At 35.4% G+C, this 17,571-nt stretch overlaps 1 protein-coding gene across 1 annotated transcript in view; it reads left to right on the top strand.

Moving 5' to 3' along the window:
- Window positions 1-17,571, top strand: part of LOC150101450 (kelch domain-containing protein 2-like) — a 240,585-nt gene that overhangs the window by 184,332 nt on the left and 38,682 nt on the right. The window contains exon 8 of the mRNA XM_090400414.1: window positions 1,493-1,653. Coding sequence (XP_090256540.1) covers window positions 1,493-1,653 — 161 coding nt within the window. The remainder of the gene's footprint in view (window positions 1-1,492; window positions 1,654-17,571) is intronic.

The following is a 17,571-nucleotide window of genomic DNA, read 5'->3' as shown; positions in this document are numbered from 1 at the left end:
GTGATATCCCTAAAAACTTGCATAAATTAATAACAATATTGTTCTTATTTTTAACACATTAATTTGCAGTTTAAATGGATTTATAATAAAGGTTTTCTTTCAGTTGCAAAGGGAGTGGGAGACTAGCTCCCTCAATTATATAATAAAAGAACTATTTCAGATTATATATTATCTTTTATTAGATAGATATAAGCAATTTTGACTATGTGATTATTGTTTGTCATATATCAAAATTGTTGCTTTTTCTTCATCCATTGATATAGTGAAAAAAATAAAATAAATTCGATTTTATATACAAATTGTGTGTTTCTATAATAAGGCTATTTAATTTGCATTTATGGAAGATGAATTTGACTTGATTAGAATTTAAAATAAAAAAAGTTTGTTGTTTTTCAACAAAATTTTCTTACAAAGAATACTTCACAACAGGTATGAAATCATTTGCATGATATTCACTTGTTTTTTCCCCATGGAACAACCAATAGTCTGATGGTACAAGATCTGATGAATAGGGTGGATGTTCTGTCATTTTTTAGAGTCATGACTTTAATAATACAGTGCAATAAAATAATTGCAGCATGAACTGATTACAATGAAATAGCTTTCTCAGATATGTATCCTTGATTTATTCATGCAACTGCATCATCAGTGTAGCATAATACTCCCAGTTACTGTCAGCTCTTCAATAGATAATCTGTTAGTAATATGCTGCTTATATCCCTAAAATCTTTTTTTCCCCTGACTTCCATTTTGGGAATCACTCAGTTTTGGTGTCTGGCAGAAATCAGCTACTTAAAAGGAAAGAAGTGCAGTCTGATACTTCTTATCTGAAACATTTATGAGAAAAATCTTCCTCATAAATATTATGTTCCTTCCAATGAAAAATTCTCTTTCATATGAATGATAATTTAATATCGTAGTTGACCTGGTTGGCTGAGTGGAGTATAGCTCTCCACCTTGCAGGGTGTGGGTTTTGAATCCCACATAAAATGGCTTGAAGAAACAGTGTTCAGTCTTGAAAGTAAGGTTTCTCTGTTTTCTGATACTTATCCCATATCTTATAGCTTTACAGCTTTTCATTGCTGGGAATCACATAAAATTGGTTTGTCTTCCATTAATCAGTTACATCATTTTGATGTAATATCTAAATTTCTGAGATAATCTCTCTCTGTCTCCCCTCTTTGTAAGATCACTTTTTGATGATCAGAGCAACAGTATAATTGATGAGTGTAAGATACTGATATTTTGGCCATTTTATTTTTATTTAATGTTCCTGTAACAGGAACAAATTAGTAGACATTCATAATATTTTGGGGAAAAAATATCTATGTTATACCATTACAAAAAAAAAAAAAAAGTATATTCATTTTCCAAATAGATCATTGACTTCAAACAACCTTTATCTACTTCATACACCCAGATATAAAAAATATCAGAGATCCAATGGAACTAAAATGTATTTTCTTTTTATTTATTTTTTATTCTTATACAGATGATTGTTGGTTGCTCTACCTTCCTAATCTAGCCTGGCAGAAAGTGGAATTGCCATTCTCTAAACCTCGTTTGTGGCACACAGCTTGCTTGAGCCACTTTGGTGAAGTACTAATATATGGAGGGTGCACTGAAAATATTCTTGACCATAACATAATAGCAGTGAGTAATACTGAATAATAGCATGACTTAATAATGAGAATATACTGTTTATTAGTATCTGCTCTCTTTATAGAAGATGGTTATTCATTGAAATGTTAATAGTTTTCCTGAGAAAAGGTATTTCTTTTGCAAGTTTTTATATTGATTTAATGATTTAAATATATACATTTATGCTGTCATCTATAGATTAGTTGATAAAAGTGTTGAATTATTTCAACAGGCAATCACATTAAAATTGGTTTAATTTTAAGCTACTATTTTAATTTGTACTTAGTGTAGAGAAGGAACAAGTAAATTGAAATAAACAGATGAATAATATGCTTAATAATTAGCTGTTTGTCCTGGACAAGTACTAAAAGAACAATATATCATAGTTATTAGAATTTATTTAAAGAGTTTTTTTGTTTTTTTGTTTTTTTTTGGTGGGAGTGACCTGCTAATTTATGTAGCTTTGGATGACAATTTCCCACTTTCAAGGTGCTTAACACGTTCGCTGCCACGCTACTTCAGCATGGTCTGTTGAAGTAGCGTGGCAGCGAACCTAAGCCGAGCAATTTCACTTCTTCAAGGTCAGTACGATAATCTCGTTACCGGAGGTAAGCGTCCTACGAGTATACTCGTAGTTGGCTTGTTCAGAGCACATACAGTCTATGAGAATACACAGTTTTGATGCTAGCCCCACAAGCCAAGCATTTTCACTTCTTCAAGGTCACTACAATAATCTCGTTCCCGGCGGTAAGCATCATACGAGTATACTCGTAGCTGGCTTGTGAAGCAGGTTTACCCACTACGAGTATACTCGTAGTTGGCAGCGAACGTGTTAAGCCATCATTTCAATTCAGGTGGGTAGAGAGCTTCCAGAATCTTTGAGTATTTATATATGTTCCTGTGTTGTAGCTTTGTATTTCTCCAAAGAATTCTGTAACAAGCTTCAGCTCCATGTATGCCATTCAGAATTTCTATTGTTTGAAATCCTGATTGGCATACAACTTTCTGATCTGACTATTATAAGATACATGAGTATGTTACTTGATGCACACTAGGAGAGATATCTTTCCTTGGTTAAGGATAAGAAATTAGCAATTTTACTTACTGGTTTCAATACCTTTAAGATTGTCATAGCACCTTGTGATATATGCAATGGTAATGAATTGAAATTCTGCTTTCTGGAGGAACCTTCACAGCTCATTCAGTGTTGACAATGGACATTGGTTGGAAAGATCAGGGTTAGGATCTAAAGAATTTTTATAAAGGCTTTTTGACTAATAGTGAGTTATTTGGTCTCATATGGGGAGATTGTTTTTTTCAAAAACACAAGTTTTTCATCCTGCAAAACAGGCAAACTAAGCCAGAAGAATATGCATGACAGACATAGATGGCTACAACAATTATAATATTAAAAAAATAATCAATTCCTCCCCCATTCCCCAGCTATCTCTTCAGAAGGAGTGCAGAAATGCCATCACCATACCCTACATCCATGGCACATCAGAAAAAATAGCCAAGACTTTAAAAAAGTACAACCTTCACACAGCATTTAAGCCCCACCACAAACTTGCTACTTATCCGTTCTACCAAAGATCAGCTCCCTCCTCTCTCAGTGCCTGAAGTTTATAAAGTACTCTGTTCCTGTAAGCTGGCATACTTTGGACAGATAGGTAGATCAGCAACCATCTGCTTAGAAGAACACAAGTCATACATCTGCAACCATGACTATGGTCAGTCAGGCCTGGCAGACCATATTTTGGATACAACCCACAGGATCTCTTGGGAAAAAACCACCATTCTTCACCACAGTAAATTCAAAAAAGAAATACTTATTTTTAGAATCTGCAGCAGCGCTCAGAAATCAACCAAATCTAAATAAATATGGTTGCATTCAACTTCCAAAAATTTGGGAAACAATCATCAGAGATCCCACCTTACATTCTAAGCCACCTACAATTGCCCATAGAGGGCGCACCACTTACATAGGACTTTAGAGTCACGTGGTTAGCTTAGTGTTGTGTGATATTTGAGTGTAGGTTACATTAGTTTTTTGTAATCCTTGAAAATGTCTCACTGACTGAGACGAAATATTGGAAGTATTAAAATCTGGAAGTATTAAAGCCTCCAACATGAAGTACAGACCTCATAGCCTTTCTCAGCTACAGTTTCAAACAACAACAACAGCAGTTTTCTGTGAGTGATGGCAGACAGGATCATATTTGTTTGTCAGTGAGTATCGGAAAACTTGGGATTACGTTGTTACAATGTTACTCAATCATAACATTGTAACAATACTACAGCTAAGTTGGATAAAGAGAATGGATACACTATGATCATGTTGGATTTTTCTAAGGCACTTGATAGGATACCACATGAAAGACTGTTGCATAAACTGGAGAATATGGGATTGGAATAAAAATTCTTGATTTGGATCAATGGATGGTTGACAGATAGATATCATAAAGTGGTATACAGTGGGTGTGAATCTGTCAGATTTAAGGTGACCAGTGTACCTCAGGGTTAAGTTTTAGGGCATTGTTGTTCAATCTATATATTAATGACATTGGGAAAAGTCTAACGGGAGATGTAATCATTTGCTGGTGATGTGAAAATAGGCAGGGTAATCAGGGATGCTACTGATATCCAGCACTCACAAAATGATTTGAATAGGCTGGAAATTTGGGCAAATGAAAATGGCTATTAGTTTAATATTAGTAAGCGTAAAGTTATGCACTTTTAGGTGGCGAGATTTAGAGTGGCATATTATATTAGCTGGGTTATGCTACAAGAAACTGATGAGGCTAGGAACCTTGGCATAATGGAATGGTGGATAGGAATTTGAAGTTCAAAGGTCTCATAGCAAAAGTTGCAAATACAACTCAGAATATAATTGTAATGTTGAAGTGAACCTTGACATATAAGGAAGTCATTTTGTCTTTTTATAAGGCTTTGTTAAGATTGCACCTGATTACTGTGCACAGATTTGGTCTCTCAAGTTCCAAGGGGATAAAAAAAAAGCTGTGGAAAGGGGTGCAATGAAGAGTTACAAAGATTATATCTGGATTATGGGCTTTAGATTATGAGGACATATTAACAGGAGAAAGAGAGGTGATATGATAGATGTCTATAAACTTCTGAATGTGTATTATATGATATTGTCTGATGAAATTTTTCATTACATGGATGGTGGGAAGAGAACATGGGAGCATCCATTGAAGTTAAGCTTGTCTGCAGTCAATTAAGGGGTAAGATCTAGGTTTTTCTCTCACAGAGCAGTGAGTGGAATGGTTTGCCTTTAGAGGTAGTGAGTGCATCTAGTGTGAATGAATTTAAGGAAAAGTATGACAGCTGGTGTGGGTGACTTATAGCCTCTCTCTCGATGAGTCCTTGACTCCCTGGAAGTCTCAGATGATGATAATAATAATAAGAAATAATGTTATACCCATTTTGATACAGCTCAAATGTTGAGAAATTCTTGTTGTAGCAAGCATCTGTGGAGTAAACATCATAGGCATTTAATGATGTTTTGACCATTACATATTCCTCTACTTGATGAGGAGCCAAGTTTTTATGAACATAACAGCCTATGAAAGTGGGCTTATAGTACACCGAGAAAGAAAGGACGCAATCTTTCTAACACAGTTAACAAGGAGAATCTAGCATTGTCAAGTAACTGTCTCAAATTTTACTCATTTAAAGAGCATGTCTCTCATGCAAAATTTTAAATTGCCATTACCAACCATAAGTATCTTGGGAGGAAATGCCAGAGCATGAATTTCTGTGCTGCCCATGGTAAAATAAAATCATAAAAAGTATTTATTTCTTTAATTTTTATATCCTTTCATTATGCTAGTTTTATATCACTCTTCATTTTATTTCATGCATACTTCTAGTTGGAAAGGAATTGTAATTTTGAGATCAAAAGATGTGACACTTGCCTCTGCTGCACATATTCATAGGTGCAACTTAAAAAAAAAAAAAAAAAAAAAATCCCACTGGCAGACATGCGTAGTTTGACCCCCCCCCCCAATATCTGTAGTTGGTATTATTAGCAACTGAAATATTATTATTTGATAGTATTGGCAGCTGAAAAATTATTATATGGGAATATTATTTGTCATGTTCTATAACTGAGCAAAGAATGAGGTCTTTACCTAACATAATTAAAGGTTATTATCTTGTGCAGCCAAGAAAGGCCTTTTGCAAATTTTTTTTTGGCAAATGATACACCATAACACCTAATCAGGGAAGAGATGAGTTGAAGAATATATATATATATATATATATATGTGACTAAGACAGAACACCAAAATAAGATAACATTTATTTTAATTGACAGCATGACATTTCATCCTAATTGCACAGGATTTCTTCAGGTGTAAACTTACAAACTAGTAGACAAAACAGTAAACACTAAAAAAAAGGTGGCACTATTGTGTAGTGTTATTTTAAAATATTTCTAATTGTATGTTGCGTTAAACTATTTAAAGTATACATTTTTGGTCATTTTATAATAGAAATACAATTTTATTAATACAGACCAGTATTTTACAATAAAAAACATATATTCAAACCTACCAGTTTCGCCAGCAAACTGTCTGGCTTTTTCAAGGTATTACGGATATATGAAAGTTAGTAAATGCAAATTAAAAGGAACATAAAAAATTTTGTAAACCAAACTAGTATCTATGGTTACACGTTTCGCGTGACAGAGATGACTTATTGTTCTTATTCATTATCACGCATGCGTGTTTGTTGTAGACTTGTAATGTGATTACTGGCTAGCTGTAGTTCAGATTGATTGAGAGAGAGGATCAAGTTTTTCCACGAACTGTTTAGAATTACACCCAGATTTCTGTTGAGGTTTCCGCCGGTTATTAGTACTATTGTGGCTTCCTTAAATACACGATGCCTGTAGTCGTCATCAAGATATGGCATGGAGCTGTTTTGCCAATCTATCGTGTGGTTAGACGTGCAGAAATGATGTGCTAAGCCGGAAGAGATGCTTCTGTTGTGGTTTACATCACCAACATGTTCTTTTTGTCTAATTTCTAAACTTCGTGAAGTTTGTCCGATGTAGGCAAGACCACAGGAGCAGGGAATGTAATATACTCCTGGATATTTGTAGAACGGAACTTTATCTTTTGGAGATCCTAAAACTTGTCTGATGTTGGTGGTTGGTTTGAAGACCACTCTGATGTTGTGGGCTTTTAGTATTCTTGCTATTTGATAAGAAATTGACTTGATGAAAGGTATCACTACAGTAGAAACGTGCTGATGGTGGGATTCTTCTTGTCTGTGGTTGTCATTGTATAGATATTTTTTGATGATGTTTTGAGGATATCCATTTTGTGATTAATGTGTTGGCTATTAGTGAGAGTTCATTCTATGTATCCTCCTCTTCTGATATAAACTTTTTGGCTCTATGTTTCAACATGTGGATAATACTCAGTTTGTGTGACTTGTGATGGTTTGAAGTATAGTGAAGATATCTTCCAGTATCTGTGGGCTTTCTGTAAATGGATAATTTGACACTGTTAGGTTGTTTTTTTATCAAAATATCTAAAAAATGCAGTTGGTTGTTGTTTTCTACTTCCAGAGTGAATTTTATCTTGCTATGTATTGAGTTGATTTTATCTACAAACGATTTAAGGTTGTCTAAGCTGTCTTGCCATATGATGAATATATCATCCACATATCTCCACCATGTAGATGGTCTCGGAGAGATTGCAGAGATAATTTCTTTTTCAAGTTTTTCCATGAAAAGGTCTGCACAAGATGATGATAGTGGGCTTCCCATTGCTAGGCCTTCTAATTGTTGGTATATGGTGTTGTTAACCTTGAAGAAATTAGATTGAAGGCAGTGTCTAAACATCTATGTGATGTCTAGAGGAAAGAGGTCTTGGATGATGTTTATTACCTCTTCTACTGGAACATTGGTGAAAAGGGATACACCATATACCAACAATTAGAAGGCCTAGCAATGGGAAGCCCACTATCACCATCTTGTGCAGACCTTTTCATGGAAAAACTTGAAAAAGAAATTATCTCTGCAATCTCTCCGAGACCATCTACATGGTGGAGATATGTGGATGATATATTCATCATATGGCAAGACAGCTTAGACAACCTTAAATCGTTTGTAGATAAAATCAACTCAATACATAGCAAGATAAAATTCACTCTGGAAGTAGAAAACAACAACCAACTGCATTTTTTAGATATTTTGATAAAAAAACAACCTAACAGTGTCAAATTATCCATTTACAGAAAGCCCACAGATACTGGAAGATATCTTCACTATACTTCAAACCATCACAAGTCACACAAACTGAGTATTATCCACATGTTGAAACATAGAGCCAAAAAGTTTATATCAGAAGAGGAGGATACATAGAATGAACTCTCACTAATAGCCAACACATTATCATAAAATGGATATCCTCAAAACATCATCAAAAAATATCTATACAATGACAACCCCAGACAAGAAGAATCCCACCATCAGCACGTTTCTACTGTAGTGATACCTTTCATCAAGTCAATTTCTTATCAAATAGCAAGAATACTAAAAGCCCACAACATCAGAGTGGTCTTCAAACCAACCACCAACATCAGACAAGTTTTAGGATCTCCAAAAGATAAAGTTCTGTTCTACAAATATCCAGGAGTATATTACATTCCCTGCTCCTGTGGTCTTGCCTACATCGGACAAACTTCACGAAGTTTAGAAATTAGACAAAAAGAACATGTTGGTGATGTAAACCACAACAGAAGCATCTCTTCCGGCTTAGCACATCATTTCTGCACGTCTAACCACACGATAGATTGGCAAAACAGCTCCATGCCATATCTCGATGACGACTACAGGCATCGTGTATTTAAGGAAGCCACAATAGTACTAATAACCGGCAGAAACCTCAACAGAAATCAGGGTGTAATTCTAAACAGTTCGTGGAAAAACTTGATCCTCTCTCTCAATCAATCTGAACTACAGCTAGCCAGTAATCACATTACAAGTCTACAACAAACACGCATGCGTGATAATGAATAAGAACAATAAGTCATCTCTGTCACGCGAAACGTGTAACCATAGATACTAGTTTGGTTTACAACGTTTTTTATGTTCCTTTTAATTTGCATTTACTAACTTTCATATCTCCGTAATACCTTGAAAAAGGCAGACAGTTTGCTGGCGAAACTGGTAGGTTTGAATATATGTTTTTTATTGTAAAATACTGGTCTGTATTAATAAAATTGTATTTCTATTTCTGTATGTTGCGTTGTTCAGAATATTGTGCATGTTTACACATGTACATGTTTAGCTAATGAAGGCTAGGATGTATTCAGACAAGTTGATATTTGGGTTGCCAATTGGAAAGAGAAGGGAGGGTAGACCTCAAAAAAGGATATTGGATGGATAATGAGACCGGAACAGACCAGTATAGTCTATACCCATATTTAGTGTTATGATAATGATATTTAGATGTTTAGGATCTAATGCCATTTCAAAAGACTCAGTTTTTCTCTCTGTTGTGTCATAGCAACAATGTAATATTTCGAATTTATCCCATAACACTTGACGAATATATCGTCAACGTACCTTTTACATAATTTGGAATGGTATCACTCTTTGCTTTTACAAACACTTGGAAAATTCAGAGAATTGAACATTAATCCCAAAAACTGTATTGGAACTGTGTTATCTTTGAATGGGCATCGTAAATATTTTTTTCGTGTACTATACAAAGCATGCTGTACAAAGTCTTCATTATAAATATAAGAGTAAAAAGAAGACTAATAAAAACAGAGGTGACTTTATTGGATTTGGTAATAGTAATGAATCTGAGAACAGTGGTATTGAGTCTGGAAATTTAATTTACAAAGATGAAGACGAGGATGCATACAGTAACATACTTTTCGAGGAACATTTACTAAATGGACTATCAAATTGGTTAGACAGGTTATTTGAAGGTTCAGCTCAACGTTACTACATCCAGTATTGGCCAGAGAATATGAAGTAATTGTTGTAAACTAATTATATGTTACTTTTATCTTATATGTTTATTAATTTATTTATGTGTCAGTGCACATTTAAAAAAACTTCCTATATATTCCTTCAAATCAATCTGTTACCTGTAAAGACTCCAACATTAGCAGATCTTATATTTCTGTCTTCTAAGTCACCTTTTACTGTATCAATCCACCTATATCTTGGTCCTCCTCTGGGTCTTTTTCCTACCAACCTGACAGGGAACACTTTTTTGATAATCTTTCCTCTCCCATTCTGTTTAAGTGACATTGTTAGCATCCAAAAATGCATTTTTTTGGATGCTAACAATGTCAAGTACTTTCTTAATATCCTTGTTTTTAATATGATATTGCCATTGAAGCCATCTGTTCGTGCCCCTAATCTTTCTGAACTCTCATATCTGTGATCTTTTGTTTTTCATCAAGTGTTTTATTTCTAACCAAACTCTCAGATCGATAAATTAAAATTGGCTTGAGCACTGTCTTGTATACAGCTAATTTAGTGTTTTAACTAATTTTTCTGTTATTCCATATAAATTTATTCAGTTGACATCCTACCATACCAGCTTTGTTGATCCTGTTGTCTATTTCTATATTCAATTTATCAGTTGCTTATGCATGATTTTCAGTGAAGATGGTAAATTGAATATGAAAATAGACAACAGAATCAACAAAGCTGGTATGGGTAGGAAGTCAACTGAATAAATTTATATGGAATAAGAGAGAAAGTAGAAACATCAAAAATATTTCTGCCTATTTTCATTGTCTTTGTCTTGTTATTGCTGACCTTCATACGATATCTCTTACAACAGTTACTCAGTTTAGTCAGGGAATCTTACAGAGTACCAGATTTATTTAGAAGTATAACATCATTTGCATAAAGTAAAGAGCTGAGATTAACATCGCCAATTTTGATACCAGGTTTAATACCACTTTCTTTCATAATGTGATCCATATAGATAATAAATAACAGAGGGGATAATTACATCCTTGTCTAACCCCTAGATTAAACATAAAACTGTCTTCCTGTACTTCCTTCAATTCTAACTGCTGACTTGAAACTCAAATAAGGACTAAGTATCGCTCGATGTAATGCCCAATTGACACCATACAACCGTAGCATTTTGAATAGCTTTTTTCTTGGCACCTTGTCACATGCCTTTTGCAGGTCTACAAAACTTAAATACAGATCTTTGTTATATTCCCATGATTTCTCAACTATTTGTCGTAAAGTGAAAATCTGATCCTGAGAGCCTCTATTTGGCCTGAATCCAGTTTGTTCTTCACCAAGCTTCTCTTCTAATCCTTCTTGACCTTTTCTCAAGTATTCGTCCATAAATCTTACCAGGAACACTCAGTAGGGAAAGACCTCTGTAATTAATTCTCACATTCAGTTTTATTTTCCTTTTTATAGATGGGTACTATGAGAGCTGTACTCCAATCATCTGGAATTCGACCCTCTGACTATGCCTTCTGAACTATGAACTGTAAGACTTTTTACCTCCATACTTGAGCATTTCTGGTGTACTCCAGCTCCCTTTCCACATTTCAGGCTTTTGATGACTTTTCCATACTTCAAATATGGATATGTATTCCTGTTTGCATGCCTGTTGAGTGTTTTTTTACTACTCTGCTGTCACTGATTGTTTTATTTAGCAATTTTTCAAAGTAATTACTCCAAACATCAAAGATATCTTTTTCTCCAGTTTTCATGTCACCTTTATCATCTCTAATTCCTTTTACAGCTCTTTCCTCCATTTCTGACCATTTTCAACAACCTCCAGAATATCTTGCCCTTCTTGATATTTATTTTCTATGTTCTTACCCAACGTCTTCCCATGACTTTTGTTTAGCTAGTTTTACACCGTGTTTAGCTGACTCATTGGCCAGGAACCTTTGATATGCTTTCTTCTTTGTTTTCATTGCCTCTTTAACTTCCTGTGTCCAACATGGAGTTCTGATTTTTCTATCCTTGCAGACAACCTCACCACATGCCTCTCTGGCTGAATCAATCAATCTGATATTTGCCCACATCAATCAATGTTTTCTTACGGTTTGCCACTGAATCTCCAAGGTTTGGTTCCTGTTCTCAAACTCACATTTTTTCTTTCATAATGTTTGTGTATTTTAGTCTACAATTGACATATGATAGCTGCTCAACTTTAATTCGCTTTGAAACTTTCTTACATGTTCTTTTCAATATAAAATTCAATTTTATCCTGCTCAAGACTAAATGATGATCACTTCCAATTTCAAATCCTCTGTACACTCTAGTGTTCTGCACCAGTGAGAAAACATCAACAATATCATAGTCAATGAGACTTTTCTTATTACTTGTCTCTTCTCTGCATGTGAATTTGTGCACATTTTTATGTTGGAACATGGTTTTAGTATAATAATAACCAGTCCATGTCCTGAGCAGATATCCGACAGATACTTGCCATTATTATTAGCTTTGCTCTTTTCTCGAAATTTTCCCAAAATATTTTTGTATGTCTGACAATCATTTCCTACTCTGCTATTTAGATCCCCAACAAGGACCAACTTTTCCTTTTTCATGTCAGTTGCTTTCTCTAAAGCCTCAAAAAAATTCCTCCACTTCTACCTTAGTAAAAGCTCATTTTCCAGTTATCCATTCTGATATTTGTCCACATCACTCTACTTGATATTGCCTACCATTCAAGAAGATTAGCCTCATATTTAGTGTTGAATACTATAGCTACTCCTTCTTTTCCTTGATTGTCATTGCCTGAATATAACATTTTGTATTTATTACTTAGAAAGATTTGACCAGTTTTTGTCTTTATTGTTTCGGTCACCCCTATTATGTCAATCTGGTACTTATTCAATTCTTCAACTAGCTCCATTTCTTTACCATTCAGGCTTCTTATGTTGATAGTACCAATCTTGAACTTTATTGATGTTGAGTTGATGTGTGTTTCAGGATTTGTTCCAGTAGTTGACTTTTTGCTTTGCATTGGTTCCCTGACGAAAACAACAGGGGCCTTGTTTAACCAGGCTATGTCCCAGCCAGCATGAAATTCTGTCATGTTGTACCATGACAGAAGGTGAGGATTAGACATTAGGTCAGAAGCCCTGGTTGGTTCTCTGCATTCCTTTTAAAGGTTATGTGGAAGTCTCCACAAAGTTATACAGCTTTGGCCACCCTTAAGCACCTCCACTTTGAGTGACACTTTGCAAGGGTATATCATCCTTGTGAGGTGTTACTGCATCAAGATATGTGACGGATATTAATGTGCGAACAGAGATGGATGAATCGGAGGTTCTTAGAATATTGCAGAATCTCAATGTAAATGCAGCTTCGGGATTAGATGGGATATCAGCTTGAGTTTTGCAAGAATGTGCAAGGGAACTGGCAATGCCTCTAATTAGGCTGTTTAATTTAACTCTCAGCTCTGGTAGAGTTCCAAGGGAGTGGTAAAAGGATAAAATAATTTTCTTGCATAAGGGAGGTTCTTAGACTCAGTATGAAATTATAAACCAATCAATATCTCAGTGTGGTGGTAAAAGTAATGTAAAAATTGGTCAAAAAGAGAATTCAAGTATGACTAGATAAAAACATGATACTGTATGAGGGGATAACATGGCTTTGAAAGGTTGATCATGCCTTAGTAATTTACTAACTTTTAATAATAGAGTAACAGCAGAGTTGGATAAAGGAATCTGTTACACAAATTAGAATAAGTGGGGAATGTATATGAACTGGTTTAGTGTATAAGAGGGTGGATGCTGGACAGATATCAGAAAGTAGTATATGGAGGGGCAGAATCGAGGCAAAAAAACAGGTGACTAGTGGTGTGCCACAAGGTTCAATGCCGAGTCTGTGGTGTTTAATTTGTACATAAATGACATAACTAATAACTTGAAAGGAAATATTCAATTGTTTGCTGATGATGCAAAATTAGATAGAGTAATAGTTAATCAAGGTGATGTGGAAAGCTTGCAGGACAATTTAAATAAGCTGTCAGTATTAGCAAGAGATAATGGGCGTTAGTTCAATGTGGAGAAATGTTAAGTTATGCACTTTGGGATAAATAGATTACAAACCATTTATCACTTCATCTATTTCCTGTACTCCAGGAAATAGATGAAGCTAGAGATTTAGGTTTAGCTAGAGATAGAGAGTTAAAGTTTAGAGGACATATCGCTAAGGTTGCTAAAGTAACCCAAGATTTAGCAACCATAAGTTGCTAAAGTAGCCCAAGATTACTGTGCTCAAGTCTGGGGACCAGACTTGAGCACAGTAATCCAGTTGTGGGTATATCAAGACCTTATAAAGAGGAATGACAACGCCCACATCTGGATTACTGTGCTCAAGTTTGGTCCCATGGCTTTCTTGGGAATGTGGAAGATGTGGAGAAGATCCAGAGGTGAGTGACCAAGATGGTGAGTAGTCTGTGGAATGTTCGCTATGAAGATAGATTGAGGGTGTGAATTGCAGAAGTTGGTTGATAGGAGAAAAAGAGTTAATATGATAGAAACATTTAAGTTTGCTTAAAGGGTTTTATAGGAGAGATGTGGGGGAAATGTTTCAGCACTTGGCTGGAGGGACCAGAACAAGGAGTCATCCCTGGAAGGTGATTAAAGGCGTGTTTAGTAAGTGTGTGAGAACTAGATTTTTTACTTGGAGAGTTGTGAATGAGTGGAATGGATTGCCAGAGTCAGTTGTGAGTTCTTTGTCTGTTAATGGATTCAAGGAGAGGTATGATAGATTTTGTGGATAGATTAGGTTTCCCTCAATGAGTCTTTGTACTCCATGGAGGTGCCCATGAGATATGCCTCCACATACCTCATGAGATACATGAAGGTATCTCATGAGGATGATCGAGTGAACAGATGCATGAACAATATAAACTGTGGGCCAGAAAATTGACAAGAATGGTTAAAAAAGAAAAAGTCAACAATGAGAGGAGATTGGCCAGTCAGATCAGAGCTAATCCAATGAATTTTTCTGCTATGTGGCAAGCAAGAAGAAAAATAATTATGGTGAAGGACTGTGGTTTCCAGGAAATTGAACACTCATCCTAGAGCTCAGATCTAGCACTCGCTGACTACTAAGTAGCTCTTTTTGAAACTGGAAAAAAGAGAGACCTTCGAGGAAGAACGTTTGCAGATGACAATGAGGTGAAAGATGCAGTTTTAGACCATTTTGCAGACAAAAGTACAGACCAGTCTATAATTGGAAATTTCAGTTCTCAAACCATGCTTGTGGAGAGATTATTTTGCATTTTTTCCTACTCTTTAGGAACATTCCCCACTGCAAGACTTTCATTAACTAACCTGCAAGGGCATTGCTAACTCTTTTGCACATTCTTTAAGAATATGTGGTGATATGTCATCCATTTCCACAGCCTTATTAACATCTGATTCAAGAAACACTTGATACAGGTCTGATTCTTTCACCTTTAATTCTCCTAATTCTTGTCTCCCTTCTACATGTTGCACAGCAACATTCATACCACTATGATATACACTGATGAAGTGTTCATTAAATAATTCCACTATATCATTTGCTATGGTTACACTGTTACCATAACTATCAACCAGTGTCAACCTGAGTCATGATGTTCGCCTGCAAAGCATGCGAACACCATGACTCAGCATTTCTTGTCTCTTCTCCTTTATGGCATCATGCAGTTTGTGCAGGAGTGAAGCATGATATTCTGCATTCATGGTGGTATTCCTTTCCTTGAAGTCAATCAAGAGAATTCCCCGGCAATCCCAAAAGATTGTTTCCATGATCTTCTTGTTGAGCTGAGTGCCCTTGGCTTTTCTTGGTGGTGGTGCTTCGCCTGGTTTGCATCACTCCATGGATTCTCTTTTGGAAAGAGAATCCATGGAGTGACTGGAATCCACTGTCACCCCTGGTGACAGTGGATTCCAGCACTTCTCTCTGATTCCCTTGGCAAAGCTCTAAAAACTTGCAGGAACAGGTCACATGATGCTTCTTCTGAATTGAGGAGAGAAATCAGAGCATCCACCTTTCTTTCTTCTTCTTCACATGATGATCTTCATCATGTGAAGCTTCTTGTGAATGATGAGAAAGATAGTTTATAGAAAGCCCCTATAACAACTACCATTGCTGAGATTTCTATGAGCTTCAGCTGTCTGTCATTGAGCAGTTTGCTCCTCAATAAGAGAGACATTTTCCTTAGTTATCAATTTCACAGGCCGAACATCACGAGGATCATCTCGTGATGTTCTCTCTCTCTCTCTCTCTCTCTTCCTAGACAAAACTGTTTAGCCCATTTTTTCACAGTGGAATATGAAGAAGAAGCTTCCTCATAACGCCATCCAATTGCTATTTGATAGCACTTGCAGAAAGCTCTTCACCAAAGCCCTTCTTTGGTGAAAAACTATCACGGTCTGGTACTCAATTTTTAACATTACAGCCACTTAGCAAGCCATATTAGTCAAGCAAGTTAGTCAAACAAGTGCCTCCAACTGAATGATGCAGGTAGAGAGTTGAAATTAGTATACTAAGCTCCCCATAGATGGTGCTATATATCACGCATGCTGTTTTAAAATTGGTGCGAATGTTGTATGTCAATCTGCAAACTTTTGGAATCTACCTCATATTTTTTAGTGATATTTCATGTGGATTGACTAAGGATCTTCAAATGTTTGCCAATAATACAAAGTTTGGTAGAGGAAAATTTGAATAGACTTTTAGCTTGAACAAATGAGATGAGTAGGGTTGCAGTTTTAATATTAATATTAATAAATGCAAGGCGTTACACTTTGGGATACAAAGATATAACGCTATGTATTGTATTAGTGGAGCTGTAATTAGGAAGTGGATGAGATTCGGGATCATGGAATGATGTACACAGTGGACTGAAGTTCCAAGGACACATTGCAAGTGTTGCAAAGACTGCACATTGTATTGTTACTATGATAAATAAAGTATATTGACATGTTGGAATAACGACCTTAGTAAGATGATGACCTTAATAGGAAGGTTGAAAGTTGAGAAATTAAAAATTATTATTTATAACACAGTTGTAGAGTCCATAATTTGTCCATAAAATGAATGCTGATCACCGTGTAACACTAAAGGAAAGGATAAGACATTTGTCAGACCACATACAGAATTGTGCTCATATTTGGTCATCTAGTTTTCATTGTGATGTAGAAACACTAATGAGGATTCAAAGATGAATGGCCAAAGTGATATCAGGACTCTGGAGTGTTGGTTATGAAGAGAATTTGAGAGAATGTGGATTACAGAGGTTGGTGGATAGGAGGAAAAGAGGAGATATGATAGAGACCTTCAAATTAGTTAAGAGATTCTATCAGATTAATACAGAAGGAATTATAAAAACATTGGATGTTAAGATGGGAAGAACAAAAGGCCTTCCCTGGAAATTGTTATAAAGATGTGGTGAAGAAGAGTGTGAGAAGTAGATTTTTTACATGAAGAGTTGTTATCGAGTGGAATGGATTGCTGGAGTGTATTTTGAATGCAGGTAGTATAAATAACTTCAACATGTTGCTTGTTGAGTTAGCCTCTAATGATGAGTCTGTTGACTTCATGGAGATTACCAAAATAATAATATAATTAGACCATGACACTCTTCATGATGTATCTGCAGTTCGCACTTGTCATTGTTGAATATCAGTTTCTGTTTTTGTTGTGTAATTTAAAGTTATTCTGAAGATGCCCTGGATACTAAAGCAAAAATTTTATGCTAATAAAAATGTATATATCAGTAATTTTCAAATTATTAAATTCAAATTACTAAAAATTCAAAAAGTTTTGAATACCTTGGGAGTTGGATAACAGGAGACAATAGATCTAATTATGAAATTAAGAACAGAATTAAAAAAGCAAAATTAAAAAAGGATTTTTCCAAATATACCACATATTAGGAAACA

This window comes from Typopeltis vanoorti, chromosome 11 (genome assembly GCF_054136105.1).
Source record: "Typopeltis vanoorti isolate ZY-2024b chromosome 11, IOZ_Tvanoo_1.0, whole genome shotgun sequence".
Lineage (NCBI taxonomy): Eukaryota > Metazoa > Arthropoda > Arachnida > Uropygi > Thelyphonidae > Typopeltis > Typopeltis vanoorti.
The sequence above is the reverse complement of the archived record's forward strand: the minus strand, read 5'-3'. Positions and strand labels throughout refer to the sequence as shown.